Raw genomic sequence first — 16,456 nt, forward strand, 5'->3', positions numbered from 1 at the left:
ATGTCAATGGAACAGAGTAGAGAGCCCAGAAATAAATCCATGCCTATATGGTCAGTTAATATATGACAAAGGAGGCAAGAATATACCGTGGGGAAAAGACAGTCTTTGCAACAAATGGTGCTAGGAAAACCAGACAACTACATGCAGAAGAATGGAGGTGGACTACTTTCTTACACCATCCACAAAAATAAACTGAAAATAGAGTAAAGTTCTAAAATGTGAGATCTGAAACCATAAAACTCCTAAAAAAATATATTTTAAAAAGAACATAGGCAGTAATTTCTTTGACATTGGCCATAGAAACATTTTTCTAGATAGATAGTCTAGATAGGCAAGGGAAACAAAAGCAAAGTTAAAGTATTGAGACTACATCAAAATAAAAAGCTATTGTACAGCAAAGAAAACCATGAACAAAGTGATAAGGCAACCTACTGAATGTGAGAAGATATTTCCAAGTGATCATTAATTTGCGAAATATATAAAGATTTTATACAACTCAACATCATGAAACCCAAATAATGCAATTAAAATTGGGCAGAGAACTTGAGCAGACATTTTCCCATAGAAGACCTACAGATAGCCAACAAACACATGAAAAGATGTTCAACATCACTAATCATCAGAGAAACGCAAATCAAAACCATAATGAGATAACTGCCTCATACCTGTCAGAATGGCTAAAATCAAAAGCACAAGAAACAACAAGTGTTGGCAAGGATATGGAGAAAAAGGAACCCTCATGCACTGTTGGTGGGAATGCAAACTGGTGTAACAACTGTGGAAACAGTATGAAGGTTCCTCAAAAAATTAAAAACAGAATTACCATATCCAGTAATTCCACTACTGGATATTTACTCAAAGAAAATGAAAACACTAATTTGAAAAGATATATGCATCCTTATGTTTATTGCAGCATTATTTACAATTGCCAAGATATGGAAAAAAACCTGTGTCTATCCATAGATGAATGAATAAAGATGTGGAGTATATATATACATGGAATGTTACTCAGCTGTAAGAAAGCATGAGATCTGGCCATTTGCAACAACCTGAATGGACCTGAAGAATATGATGCTAAGTGAAATAAATCAGATAGAGAAAGACAAATGCCTATGATTTTACTCATGTGGAATTTAAGAAACAGAGAAAGAAAAAAGAGACTCTTAAATATACAGAACAAACTGGTGGTTGTCAGATGGAAGATGGGTATGGGGGATGAGTATAATAGGTAAAGAGGATAAAGAGTATACCTGATGAACACGGAGTAATGTATTCAATTGTTGAATCATTATACTGTACACCTGAAACTTATATAACACTGTATATAAATGTTTTAAAAAATTGAACCAGGTTCTTGAAAACAACATATAGTTGCATCTTGTGTTTTGATCAGCTCTTACAATCTTTGTCTTTAAATTGGTGTATTTAGACTGTTGATGTTTAAAGTGATTGTTGATATAGTTGGATTAATATTTACCATGTTTATTATTTGTTGTCCTTATTCTTTGTTCCAATTTTGTCTTTCTGAATTTTTAAAAAATGTTTATTTTTGAGAGAGAGAGATAGCATGAGCAGGGGAGGAGCAAAGAGAGAGAGATACACAGAATCCGAAGCAGGCTCCAGGCTTTGAGCTGTCAGCACAGAGCTCAGTGTGGGGCTCGAACTCACAAACCGTGAGACCATGACCTGAGCCGAAGTCGGACGCTTAAACTGAGGCACCCAGGCGCCCCCCCCACCAATTTTGTCTTTCGTACTTTCTCTGCCTTTTGTGCTTTTAATTCAGCATTGTATATAATCCCATATTTTCTCGGTTCTATTACTTTTCCTAATGGTTGCCCTAGAGTTTGCAATATACATTTACAACTAATTCAAGTCTACTTTCAAATAACACTATACCACTTCATGGGTAGTACAACTATTTTATAATAACACAAATATTTTTTTTCTCTTTTTCTTTTTTTGTCAAAATATTTGTAATTTCTCCCATCCATCCCTTGCTGTCATTCACTTCACTTCCATGGAAGCATATATATACATAAGCATATTCAAGTACATTTTTGCTATTACTGTTTTGAACAAACTGTTATCTGTTAGATCAATTAAGATTAAGAAAAAGGTTGATTTTACCTTTAATTATTCCTTCTTTGAAGCTCTTCCTTTCTTTATGTAGATATCAGTTTCTGACCTATATTGTTCTCTAACTTTCTGAAGAACTAATTTTAACATTTTTTTGCAAGTCAGGTTTATTGCAACAAATTCCCTCAATTTTTTGCTTGTCTGAGAAAGCATTCCTCCCTCACTTGTGAAGGATAATTTCATAGGATATAGAATTCTAGATTGGTTTGTTTTTTCTCTCAATACTTTAAGTATTTCGTTCACTCTCTTGCATGATTTCTGAGGAAAAGTCAGATGTAACTTGTCTTTGCTCTTCTAGTGAGGTGTGTTTTTCTTCTGACTTTTCAGGAGTTTTTCTGTATCTTTGATTTTTTTGAAGTTTGTATGTGATATGTCTAGGTGTAGTGTTTTGGCATTTTTTCTGCCTTGTGTTGTCTGAGCTTCCTAGATCTGGGTTTTGGTGTCTGGCATTAATTTGGGGGAAATTCTCATTCTTTATTACTTCAGATCTTTCTTTTCCTTTCTCTTATTCTTGTCCTTCTGGTATGCTCATTACACACGTTACACATTTTGTAGTTGTCCTGCACTTTTTGGATATTCAATTCTGGATTTTTTTTCTTTTTTTTCTTTGCTTTTTGTATTTATGTGTGTGATTTCTTTTTCCAGGATTTTATTTAAATTCAAGTTAGTTAATATACAGTGTAGTGTTGGTTTCAGGAGTAGAATTCAGTGATTCATCACTTACATGTGACATCCAGTGCTCATCCCAGCAAGTGGCCTCCTTAATGCCCATCATCCATTTAGCCCATCCCCCCACCCAACACCCCTCCAGTAACCTTTAGTTTGTTCTGTGTATTTAAGAGTCTCTTATGGTTTGCCTCCCTCTCTGTTTTTATCTTATTTTTCCTTCTCTTCCCCTGTGTTCATCTGTTGTGTATCTTAAATTCCACATAGGAGCAAAGTCATATGGCATTTGCCTTTCTCTGACTAATTTTGCTTAGCATAATACACTCTAGTTCCATCCATATTGTTGCATATGGCAAGATTTCATTCTTTTTTGATCGCCAAGTATTATTCCATTGTATGTATACACCACCTGTTCTTTATCCATTCATCAGTTGATGGACATTTGGGCTCTTAACACACTTTGGTTATTGTCAGTAGTGCTGCTATAAACGTTTGGGTGCATGTGTTCCTTTGAAATAGCACACTTGTATCCTTTGGATAAGTACCTAGTAGTGCAATTGCTGGGTCGTAGGGTGGTTTTATTTTTAATTTTTTGAGGACCCTCCATGCTGTTTTCCAGAGCCGCACCAGTTTGCATTCCCACCAGCAGTGCAAAAGAAATCCTCTTTCTCCGCATCCTCGCCAACATCTGTTGTTGCCTGAGTTATTAATTTTGTTTATTTATTTATTTATTTATTTTTTTTAATTTTTTTTTTTCAACGTTTATTTATTTTTGGGACAGAGAGAGACAGAGCATGAACGGGGGAGGGGCAGAGAGAGAGGGAGACACAGAATCGGAAACAGGCTCCAGGCTCTGAGCCATCAGCCCAGAGCCTGACGCGGGGCTCGAACTCACGGACCGCGAGATCGTGACCTGGCTGAAGTCGGACGCTTAACCGACTGCGCCACCCAGGCGCCCCTGTTTATTTATTTTTAAAATGCCGTGTAATTATTTGTTGAAAGGTGGGGTATAACATAGTGGTGAGGTGTGGTGGTAAAGGAAGCATTCTGTAGTCCTATGATTAGGCCTCAGGCTTTTGGTGAGCTTTTGTTCCTGACTGTAAACTTCACCAGTGCTTCTCAGCCTTCCCCCTTCCCTTAGGCAGGTTAGGCTCCAATAAAACACCAGTAGGTGCAACTCTACTGAAATAGATCTCCTAAAGTCAGACCTTGTTAAGAAAAACAGATGGGGTGCCTGGATGGCTCAGTCGGTTAAGTGTCCGACTTTGGCTCAGGTCATGATCTCGCAGTTCATGAGTTCCGGCCCTATGTTGGGCTGTGTGCTGACAGCTCGGAGCCTGGAGCCTACTTCAGGTTCTGTGTCTCCTTCTCTGCCCCACTCGTGTTCTGTTTGGCTCGCTTTCAAAAATAAATAAACATTAAAAAATTTAAAACCTCACAAAACTGTGGGGGCTCCCCTCTTGGAGTCCCCCTTGGACTTTCTTTTTTTTTTAATTTTTTTTTTAATCTTTATTTTTGAGAGAGAGAGAGAGGGTACAAGCAGGGGAGGAACAGAGAGAGAGGGAGACACAGAATACGAAGCAGGCGCCAGGCTCCAAGCTGACATCAGAGAGCCTGATGTGGGCTCGAACTCACAGACTGAGAGATCATGACCTGAGCCAAAGTCAGAAGCTTGGCCAATTGAGTCACCCAGGTGCCATCCCCCCTGGGACTTCTTAACTTACAGATATATCCACACTGAACATCCAGCAATTTATCAATTGTAGTTCAGGTTTTCCTACCCAGGCACTGTTCCCACAGAGGTTTCTGCCCAGGCAATTTGTGATTGTATCTGCCTATCTCCAGGTTTTGTGACAGCAGTTTTCCTTGTGACCTCACTTCTCTGAAGTATCTAAGAAGAGTTATTTTTCAGTTTGTTCAGTCTTATACTTGCTGTTATGGCAGAGTGGCAACTTCTGTGAATACAGGCACACCTTTTGAGACTAAAGAGAATTTTGTTTCTTCCTTTCCAATCCGTGTTAGTTTTTATTTGCTCTGTTTCCCTAACTGCAGTGGCAGTTTTTTAAATGTTGAATAGAAGTGGTTGGTAGGCACCTTTGTCTTGTTCCCATTCTTTTTTTTTTTTTTTTAATTTTTTTTTCAACGTTTATTTTTTTTTATTTTTGGGACAGAGAGAGACAGAGCATGAACAGGGGAGGGGCAGAGAGAGAGGGAGACACAGAATCGGAAACAGGCTCCAGGCTCTGAGCCGTCAGCCCAGAGCCTGACGCGGGGCTCGAACTCCCGGACCGCGAGATCGTGACCTGGCTGAAGTCGGACACTTAACCGACTGCGCCACCCAGGCGCCCCTGTCTTGTTCCCATTCTTAAAGGGAAAACTCTTAGTGTTAAGGATTATGTGTGTCATAGGTGTTTTGTAGATATCTATTATCTAAGGAAGTTCCTCTCTCCTGTTTTTTTTTTAAAGTTTATTTTTGAGAGAGAGAGTGCGCGAGCACAAGTTGGGGAGGGGCAGAGAGAGAGGCAGAGAGAGAATCCCAAGCAGGCTCTGCTGTCAGCGTAGAGTCTGATGTGGGGCTCAATCCCACGAAACTCTGAGACCATGACCTGAGCTGATATCAAGCGGCAGAGGCTTAATGAACTGAGGCACCCAGGCACCTCCCTCTCTCTTCTTAGTTTGCTGATAGTTCCTCTCCCCATGAATCTCTGTTTAATTTTACCAGATACTTTTTCAGCTTCTTTTAAGATGATCGTTTCTAATCTCTTATTAAAATTATACTAATTGATTTTCTGGAGTCATACTCTTATTACATTCTTAATAAATACAAGTTGGCATGATATTTACATGTGTGTTTTTTGTGTCTATATTGTTAATTTCATGTAATTCTGTTTGATACTACTTAGGAATTTTGCTGTCTATTGTTCATGAATAAGATTAGTATATAATTTTTTATTTCTCAGATTGTTGGGTTTTGTTGTGTATAAAGCTTATATTATAAAACCAGATGGCCAGTGCTCTCTTATTTTCTCAGGAAGAGTTTAAAATTATAATTATTTCTTTTTTGAATTATTAGTCACATAGGTCCAGTCCAGAATCTTCTTTGTAAAAGGCTTTTAATTCAGGTTATACGAACCTGATTTTTTTTGTCAATTTAAATTAAAAATTTCCATGAACTTTTCCATTTCGTCTAAATGTTAAAATTTATTAGCATAAAGTTATTCATGTATCTTTTATCTAGTGACTGTTTTTATTATTCCTCGCTTTCCTTGAAACTTTTTGTTAGAGAAGAAGGACATTCTTTTTTGCTATCAGTAGAATAGAAGTTGTGCATTATTTTTAACATGTTCTGGTACCTTAGAATTTACAAATACTCATCGAAGTCTGCAGTTAACCCGTTCTTTCACCTTTTCTTGAATAATACAAAGATCTTTTATCCCCAGCTTGATATATATGTTACTGTTTTGTGTATTTAAATTCTATTTGTTTTGCTTGGTATACAATTATTATTTTTTACACTAGCATTCATTTACATTTATCCACAGATATACTGATTTCTTAGTTCTTCAGTTCTTTGAATCTCTCATTTAGTATCTTTTATCAATAGTGGGAAAATTGTTGTTATTGTTGTTTTTTGAGAGAGAGTATGCTCCTGTGCTTGTGTGCGAGTTGGCGGCGGGGGCGGGGGGCAGTGGGGAGAGAGAATCTTAAGCAGGCTCCATGCCCAGCACGGAGCCCAACAAAGGGCTCAATCTCACCACTGTGAGGTCATGACCTGAGCTGAAATTGAGTTAGACGCTTAACCAGCTGAGTCACCCAGATACCCCAATACTGGAAAATTCTTAACCACTTCCCCCCAAAATATTACCTCTACCTCATTCTCTTTTAGAGTCTCCATTTAATTAAATCTTTCTCAGTTTATCCCCCTTGTCTCCTAAACTCTGTTCTTTTTGCCATTCTGTGCTATATTTGGATGACTTCTTCTGATCTCTTTTCCAGGCCACACATTCTTCAGCTATCTGTAGTCTGCTGTTAAATTCTTCCATTAAGGTTTTAATTTCAGTTATTACATTTTCCATTTCTAGGAATTCTTTTAGTATTTTTTTAAACATCTAGGTTCCTTTTTGGTTCCTGCAGATATTTTCAAGCTTGTTTTTTATTTAAACATAGTAAGTATAACTGCCTTTGTGGTCTGTGTTTGATAATTCTAATATCTTAAATCTTTGTGAGTCTGTTCATTAATTGTCTCTGCAGCCTCTTGCTCAGGTGCTTAGTGTCTTTCTGTGCTTTGTGTTGGTCCTTCTCTTTGAAAAATTATTTGTAGGGATAATTTGAGAGCTAAAAGGTAGGTCTTTATTCCAGAGAGAATTTGTGTTTGCTTTACATTCACAATACTTTATATTTATGCCATGAGGTTACTTGGACCACCAGGTGGTCCCTGCATCGCATGGGTTAATTCTTTCTCTGAGGGTATATAGTTCTTTAGAGTCCCAGCTTACTGTGAGGAGAGTCAGGGTATCTTACTAGACTGTTACTTTGGGTGGGCCCTAAGGTTTGATTTCTGATTCATTACCTTGATACCATTAGACCTGAAGTTCACATACTCTTGCATTGGCAAATGCCGTCAGGACAGAAGTGACTTTTGTGTTCCACTTGACTATCGGGATTCCTGTTTTTCATTCACATTTGGAATGGAGATTACCTACTTGATCTTGGCCGCTCTTCAGAGCTTTTAGTGATTTTTGTTTTTTAAAATCCATATTTTAGCTGCATTGAGCAGAGAAGGTGATCTGAGTAACAGTTAACAACCATTTCTAGAAGTAGGTGTCATTTTTTAAAAAAAATTGACTTGAGTAAGATTAGTAATCTGATAGAAATGACTAAAGAGGAATGTCTTTATACTTTTGGTATATTTTTATGAATTTGATATAGTTTATATATTTTGATACTTTTATGTATTTGATGACTGTCAACAGATTTCTAAGACATAATGTAAAAAAACTGTAATTGGTTGAATCATGTCATTAGTTAATTTGCAGTTTTGAAGTTTTATAGTGAATTTTGCAACTTATAAACTTCTGGCTCTGTCAGACCATACATTGTTTACTTTTAATGGGTTGAATGAGTCTGAAATCTCATTTATCTTGTCAGTCAAATGTCTTGTCAAGATGTGTATCTTGTCAGTGTCAGAGTGGTATACAGCTGTCTTGAATGTGCTTAATGAAATCTTAGAAACCTAAAATGAATATTTCTAATTTACTCACCTTGCCAGAAGTATTTATTCATTATTGTTTATGATTATATTCATTATTATAATTATAATTATGTATTCATTATTGCTTATAATTTATATTGCATGCTTAAGCTATTTTTAGATTTTGGAGTTCATAGTTTCAGTCACAGTAAAATACAATTAGAAAAAGCATCTTAAATCTGTTTTTTACGTGTATGCTCTTTTAACTGGCTTTCATACCTGGTCACAACGGCTTGTTGTACATGATTAACCCACATTTGTGACACAGTGTAGTTTAGTCTTTTAGGGAAATACTCAAATGATCTGTAGGTTTGTTATTAGCTTACCTGGTGATGTTATACTTCTCATCAGGTAAGAGGTTAGGGCTGGGCCCAAGGAAGGATCCTTACTGTGTTGGCTGATAGCTAGCTGTCTGTCAGTTAGAAACTTAGGGAAGTTATTTGAAGGTGACCAGTCAAGCCCAAAATAAGAATGGTACCATCTCCCACCTTGTTACTTTTCACTAATTTAAAATGCATAAATATATGCTTAATCTGGTATAATTATAAATTCATTGGATCTGTTAGGAAAATAATCACTAAAGGATAATATGTAATATTTTATAGTGTTTATCATGCATAATCTACTTTACATTTTAAATCTTTTTTAAAAATTTTTTCTTATAGTAGACCCAAATGATTTGTACATCGTAGAACCCCTCAAGTTCTCTCCAGAAAAAAAGGTAATATTTTGATCCTTTTTAAGTATATTGTATTACTTGGTACTAGACAAGGAAATAGCTTGAAAGGTTTTATATAACTGGTCCTTAAATTCTACTGTTTATTTTCAGTTATAGTAATAACACAAATAAATGTTACAAAGGTCAGCAAACTATGACTCACAAGCTGTATCTGGCCTGTGGCCTGTTTTGTATGGGCCTGGAGCCATCTTTAAAGGGTTGTAAAATAAAAAAAGAATATGCAAGAGAGACAGTATGTGAAATACAAAGCCTAAAATACTTACTGCCTGGCCCTTTACAGAAAAGGTTTGCTTTTCTGTGAAGCAAGTTTATGTGAGAAAGCAAGTTATGTGAGAAAACTGAAACTCGGAGATTTTGTCTTCTTGAAATGATCCATTAAATGATAGCAAAACTCAAAATAATACTATGATTTTTTCCGTTTTGCCTCTCAAAGTAAGTTGTACTCTTTTTGATTAGAGGTGATGGTCTCTAGGTGAAAGAACTTGGACTTGAGAGACAAACCCAGGATTCAATCCCAACCTGGCCACTTGCTGTGTTGTAACTTGAGCAGAGAACCAAACCTGTGGACCTTGGTTTTCTCATTTAGTAACCAGGGATAAAGTACCCCCTTCTCAGGGTTGGTAAGGAAGATACACCTGAAAGCAACTTGTGTGGTACCTGGTGCTTAGTAGGTACACAGCTGTTAGTTATCACCCCCTAAGTCTATTGTCAGAGGTGGCAGCTAAGAGGGTTTTTTTTTTTTTTTAATGTTGTGTTTAGTTTTTGAGAGAGCCTGCGCGAGTGTGTGCTAGTGGGGGAGGGGCAGAGAAAGAGGGGGACAGAAAATCCGAAGCATGACAGGGTGACAGCAGCGAGCCCAGTGCAGAGCTTGAGCTCACAAACCGTGAGCTCATGACCTGAACCGAAGTCGGACGCTCAGCTGACTAAGCCACTCCGGCACCCCAAAAGAGTTTTGACTGAGTGTATTTACAAAATGAGAAGGTAATGGTGGTATCTATGCAGAACATAACAGGACGTCACGCTGTTCATAATGCTGTTTCACTTTTCACTGGGAGCTGGCACTTTCCTCCATTAGTTCAGCTCTCCAGGTGTTTTGAGAGGTTAACTATTGGAAGTCTAATAACTACCCTTTTTAAAAATTTGTGTTCTAGAAAAAACGCTGCAAGTACAAAACTGAAAAAATTGAAACCATAAAGCCGGCAGACCCACTGCACCCGGTAGCCAATGGAGACCTAAGAGGAAGGAAGCCCTTTATGAACCAGAGAGACTTTTCTAATATGGGCGAAGTTTATCACTCTTCTTACAAGGGCCCTCCATCTGAAGGAAGCTCAGAAACATCATCACAGTCTGAAGAGTCTTATTTTTGTGGCATTTCAGCTTGCACAAGTCTGTGCAATGGACAGTCCCAAAAGACAAAAACTGAGAAGAGGGCTTTAAAACGAAGGCGATCTAAAGTCCAAGACCAAGGAAGACTGATAAAAACTCTAATACAGACTAAGTCAGGATCATTGCCGAGCCTGCATGACATAATCAAAGGAAACAAAGAGATCACCGTGGGAACATTTGGTGTCACAGCAGTCTCGGGACATATCTAAAATGAAGAGAACTTTTCATACTGGAGACTTTTTTTTGTTGTTCTTTGAAGAACAGTCTGTGGTATTTGAAGGGTTTGGGGGAGGGGGAAAATATTAATGGGAAAAGTATTCAGAAATTATGGTTTCTGCCTTTTTAAAACAGTAGGTGGGATTGTGTCAATCTTGGTTAATGAGCTGCAGTTTTACAAGGCTGATCACTTCCTACAGGGACAATGGTAGACATTTTATAAAGATGTTTTTTCACAGATTAATTACTGGGACAAACATAATTTGGAAGCCCAGTTCCTTTGGGTGGGATAGGAATGAAAGCCTAAACCTCTTCCTTTAGCTTTGTTCCTATTTCTTGCACCTTCCCATATTTATGTGCCTTTCGTCTATTTATAACGCCACTGGAAGAGGAGGGAGAACTTTTTCTGTCGTTTGATTTCTTTTATAACTTTGTTAGTTTTTTGAAGCTGCAAACACTACAAGGCTTTAAGGTGATCTGTGCCTGAAGTTCAGTAATGTGGGTCAGACAGTGTAAAGTCCTACAGACTTGCCGACTAGACTTCTGTTTAGCAAACTCACTGGAAACAAAAAAATTGCTGGAATTTTTAAGTCTTACTCTTTTTGGTAAATGGCGATACTGGTATTTTCATTTAACTTATTCACACTAGTTTTTCTCTAGTTACTAAATGAGAAAAAAGCCTACAAGATCTTTTCTTGCAAGTGACTGGTATTTGCAAATAAATTTTTTATAAATTCACCTTTTAGACACATTTAACCATTTGTAAAGGATTTCTTTAGCTACATTACATTTTAAACATTCACAATAGCACTAATCCTCCAGACTTTCTGGTCAGTGTTTCCTGTTACTGCAGATGGAACATTTGAAGGTTTGTCAAATGAGCCCAGGTCTCATGTGATATAATCACTGCCTATGTCCATATACCCGGAACCAGTTAGTGAGTTTGTCAAACCTTGTCTAATTGGTCAAGTCTAAAGGGATTATTATTCCTTGATGTTTGCTTTGTATTGGCTACAGATGTGCAGAGGTATACATGTGCGATGTCAATGTGTCTGTCTTCATTTTGTCTTTTTTCTTTAAAAATAATTGGCAGCGACTGTATTTGAAGAAAATGATTTCTTAGTGTGTGTTTGTACAGTAATGAGTGAAAGTGGAAAGTTTCTTTTTGAAAGGGAGCGAATTGACCATTTTGTGTTGTAAGATTTAAGTTATAACTTATTGAGCACTTTTAGTAATAACTGTTTTTAAATCTGTCTAATACCTTTCTGGGGGTATTGTTTGTAATGTGACCTATTTAAAGCCTTTTTTTGTTTGTTTAAGTTGCTGCTTTTAGGTTAACAGTATGTTTTAGATGATTTAAATTTTTTTCCAGTCTGTACAATTAGCCATTCAGAGCAGGAGGGCCTGATTGTATAGAAACTCACTGAAAAGAGGTCCAGAGGGGAGCAGAGCGAGGGCGGGAAGTTCCACATCCGTGTCAGCACCCAGTGTTGTGGAAAGATGACTTTCAATATGTAACTACAGAGCTGTAGTGCCATTAGAAACTGTGAATTTCCAAATAAATCCGAACACTTGTCTTTATTAATTACTGGCTCTTCTGTTCTTTAAAGGAGAACTTACAAATGTATTCACTCTGAACACAGATTGAAGTTTTGCCTCTTTGAAAACTAAATACAGCAACATCCCATTACATAATTGATCACATTTAAGGCAACTCTAAACTGACTGAACTTACACATAAACATTTTGTTCCCTGTACAATCAAAATTTCACCATTTGAAACACAAAAAGGACAGTTTTGATCTTTATTCAGGGGAATACATGTCTGTGTTTTCCTCTTATCAGGTGCCATCTTGAGGACGATTAATTTTTCATTGTTTCCACATTTTACAATTTGGGGTTTATTTTTCCTCTCTGAGGTTAGGCCCGCATGAGGAGAAAAAAAAGTTCTTGCCATTTGTAGATTTGCACCTGGTAAGAAGCAGTGTATACATAATAAGCTCTCAGAGGTCCTTGAGAGTCAACCTCATTCTATTTTATTTCTTGTAACATTAGGCATTAAAACAGCATACAATGAAAGGAAACTGGGGGATTTTAAGAGCAAAGATGCCAAGTAAAGCGGTTCCTTTAACTGGGTTTTTAAAAACATTGTGTTACACATACATAGAATTTGAGGAATTAGTTTTTTGTAAGTCTTGTATGGGAAAACAGCGGTTCTCTACTCTCTGCCACTACACCACCCCCCCCCCCACCACTGCCTTTTCCCACCAAGGATTGTTTGCTTTGCAACATCATCCTTTTCAGCTCTTGTCTTATTTTACCACTTAATGGTTTTCCAGTTTAAGAGGTGTTCTCAGTTTGAATATATAAGCTTACATACATGAATATGAAGTAGATCTATTTGTTAACCTACTTGGACAAATCTACGTAAGATTGCAGTATATGAAGTAACATGTCAATTTAGAAATACTGCTTTTCTAAAATCTATTTTCATAGGGGGTGCCTGAGTGGCTCAGTCAGTCAAGTGTCCAATTCTGGATCTCAGGGTCTTGAGTTCAAGCCTTCCATTGGGCTCCACGCTGGGTATGGAGCCTACTTAAAAAGGAATGAATGAATGAATCTGCATTTCATAGAACAAATTTATTAAAAACCTCATGCTTTTCCCCAGCTTTTTAATTTGAAAATTTTAAAATCCATAGAAAAGTTGAATATCCATTCACCTTTACCCAGATCCAGCAGTTAACATTTTTAGTTTGTTTTTTCTGTGCGTGTGTCTGTGTGTTGTGTGTCTATTTGCATACACAGCCATGCACAAAACATTATTTTGGGTGAACCATTTGGAAGTCGGGACACTATGACCCTTCACCCCTAAATGCTTAAGCATGTGTTTCCTAAGAATAAGGACATTCAGCTATGTAGCCACAATACTAGTATCATGCCTAAGAAAGTTAATAATTCCAGAATCTAATACACAGTCTGTAGTCAGATTTTTCCAGTTGTCTTCTGTGGACACTTTTGTTTTTTTGGTCCAAGGTCCAGTCAAGTTCATTCGGTTGTATTGTCTATTTAGGTTTTTTTTTTTTTTAATTAAAGTTTATTTTTGAGAGACAAAGAGCACAAGAAGGGGAAGGGCAGAGACAGAGGGTGTGAGAGAGAGAACCCCAAGCAGGCTGTGCACTGCCAGGGCAGAGCCCACCACGGGGCTCAAACCCACAAACCGCGAGATCATGACCTGAGCCTTAAAGTCAAGAGTTGGACACTTAACTGACTGAGCTACCCAAATGCCCCTATTTAGGTTCTTTTAAGTAAATACAGATGGCTTTATGACTTTGCATGTCTTCCTTGTGCTTATTTTCTCTGAATCATTCCACTTTTAGTGTATGGGCTACCAAAGTGGGCACTAAGAGCTTTTCAAGTGATGTGTTCATACTGTTACTAAATTTTATCCCAACCCACAAGTATCCGTTTGTATAACATTAAGACATTAAAAAATATCTTACGGGAACATGTATTCATGACCGCTGCATCATACCCCACTTAATAGGTTACTTTCAAAATTAATCTTTAGAATATTTGTTTCCAACAGAGTTCATCACTTGTAACTGTAAAGTCATACACCCTAGACTACCAACTGAGTGTTACATTTTTTAATAAAGCATGTATTAAAACCCACCAAATGCCAATTGTTAACATATATAAAGTAGATAAATCTGAGCAAACATAAGCATTTGTGATTTTTATTATTCTCCCCTTTTTAAAATGTTTTTATAATTTTATTTTTTTAATTTACATCCACATTAGTTAGCATATGATTTCAATAGTAGATTCCTTAATGCCCCTTACCCATTTAGCCCATCCCCCCTCCCACAACCCCTCCAGCAACCCTCTCTTCTCCATATTTAAGAGTCTCTTACGTTTCATCCCCCTCCATTTTTATATTATTTTTGTTTCCCTTCCCTTATGTTCATCTGTGTTGTCTCTTAAAGTCCTCATATGAGTGAAGTCATATGATTTTTGTCTTTCTCTAATTTCACTTACCATAATACCCTCCAGTTCCATCCATGTAGTTGTAAATGGCAAGATTTCATTATTTTTGATTGCCGAGTAATACTCCATTGTATGTATGTGTGTGTGTGTATATATATATATATATATATATATATATATATATATCACCTTTATCCATTCATCCATTGGTGGACATTTAGGGTCTTTCCATACTTTAGCTATTGTTGATAGTGCTGCTATAAACATGGGGGTGCAGGTGTCCCTTCGAAATAGCACACCTGTATCCCTTGGATAAATACCTAGTAGTGCACTTGCTGGGTTGTAGTTCTATTTTTAATGTTTTGAGGAACCTCCATACTGTTTTCCAGAGTGGCTGCATCAGTGTGCATTCCCACCAGCAATGCAAAGGAGATCCTCTTTCTCCGCATCCTCGCCGACATCTGTTTGTTGGCTAAGTTGTTAATGTTGGCCATTCTGACAGGGGTGAGGTGGTATCTCATTGTGGTTTTGATTTGTATTTCCCTGATGATGAGTGATGTTGAGCATTTTTTCATGTGTCGGCCATCTGGATGTCTTCTTTGGAGAAGTGTCTATTCGTGTCTTTTGCCCATTTCTTCCCTGTATTATTTGTTTTTTTGGGTGTTGAGTTTGATAAGTTCTTTATAGATTTTGGATACTAACTCTCTATCTGATATGTCGTTTGCAAATATCTTCTCCCATTCTGTCAGTTGCCTTTTAGTTTTTCTGATTGTTTCCTTCACTGTGCAGAAGCTTTTTATTTTGATGAGGTCCCAATAGTTCATTTTTGCTTTTGTTTCCCTTGCCTCTGGAGACATGTTGAGTAAGAAGTCGCTGCGGCCAAGATGAAGGAGGTTTTTGCCTGCTTTCTCCTCGAGAATTTTGATGGCTTTCTGTCTTACATTTAGGTCTTTCATCCATTTTGAGTTTATTTTTGTTTATGGTGTAGGAAAGTGGTCCAGGTTCATTTTTCTGCATGTCGCTGTCCAGTTTTCCCAGCACCACTTGCTGAAGAGACTGCCTTTATTCCATTGGTTATTCTTTCCTGCTTTGTCAGAGATTAGTTGGCCATATGTTTGTGGGTCCATTTCTGGGTTCTCTATTCTGTTCCATTGATCTGAGTGTCAGTTCTTGTGCCAGTACCATACTGTCTTGATGATTACAGCTTTGTAATACAGCTTGAAGTCCAGGATTGCCATGCCTCCTGCTTTGGTTTTCTTTTTCAAGATCGCTTTGGCTATTCGGGGTCTTTTCTGGTTCCATACAATTTTTAGGATTGTTTATTCTAGCTCTGTGAAGAATGCTGGTGTTACTTTGATAGGGATTGCATTGAATATGTGGATTTCTTTGGGCAGTATTGATTTTTTAACAATATTTGTTCTTCCTATCCAGCAGCATGAAATCTTTTTCCATTTTTTTTTTTTGTCGTCTTCAATTTCTTTCATAAGATTTCTACAATTTTCAGTGCATAGATTTTTCACCTCTGGTTAGATTTATTCCTAGGCATTTTATGGTTTTTGGTGCAATTGTAAATGGGATCGATTCCTTGATTTCTCTTCCTGTTGCTTCATTGTTGGTGTATAGGAATGCAACCAATTTCTGTGCATTGGTTTTATATCCTGCAACTTTGCTGAATTCATGAATCAGTTCTAGGAGTTTTTTTGGTAGAATCTTTTGGGTTTTCCATATAGAGTATCATGTCATCTGCAAAGAGTGAAAGTTTGACCTCTTCCTGGCCAATTTGGATGTCTTTTATTTGTGTTATCTGATTGCAGAGACTAAGACTTCCAATACTGTGTTGAATAACAGTGGTGATAGTGGGCATCACTGTCTTGTTCCTGACCTTAGGGGGAAAGCTCTCAGTTTTTCCCCATTGAGGATGATATTAGCATTGGGTCATTCATATATGGCTTTTATGATCTTGAGGTATGATCCTTCTATCCCTACTTTCTTGAGGGTTTTTATCAAGAAAGGATGCTGTATTTTGTCAAATTCTTTCTCTGCATCTATTGAGAGATCATATGGTTCTTGTCCTT

The 16,456-nt window shown here is 37.3% G+C and overlaps 1 protein-coding gene across 8 annotated transcripts in view; it reads left to right on the top strand.

Moving 5' to 3' along the window:
* Positions 1-11,979, top strand: part of SUCO (SUN domain containing ossification factor) — a 92,373-nt gene extending 80,394 nt beyond the window's left edge. For 7 of the 8 annotated variants that reach the window (XM_043568898.1, XM_043568902.1, XM_043568900.1 and 4 more), the window contains 2 exons: positions 8,719-8,774; positions 9,944-11,979. In XM_043568898.1, coding sequence (XP_043424833.1) covers positions 8,719-8,774; positions 9,944-10,387 — 500 coding nt within the window. In that variant the 3' untranslated portion in view covers positions 10,388-11,979. The remainder of the gene's footprint in view (positions 1-8,718; positions 8,775-9,943) is intronic. The other variant, XR_006295459.1, reaches the window with a different exon arrangement.
* The last annotated feature ends 4,477 nt before the right edge of the window (positions 11,980-16,456 follow it).

This window comes from Prionailurus bengalensis, chromosome E4 (genome assembly GCF_016509475.1).
Source record: "Prionailurus bengalensis isolate Pbe53 chromosome E4, Fcat_Pben_1.1_paternal_pri, whole genome shotgun sequence".
Taxonomy (NCBI): domain Eukaryota; kingdom Metazoa; phylum Chordata; class Mammalia; order Carnivora; family Felidae; genus Prionailurus; species Prionailurus bengalensis.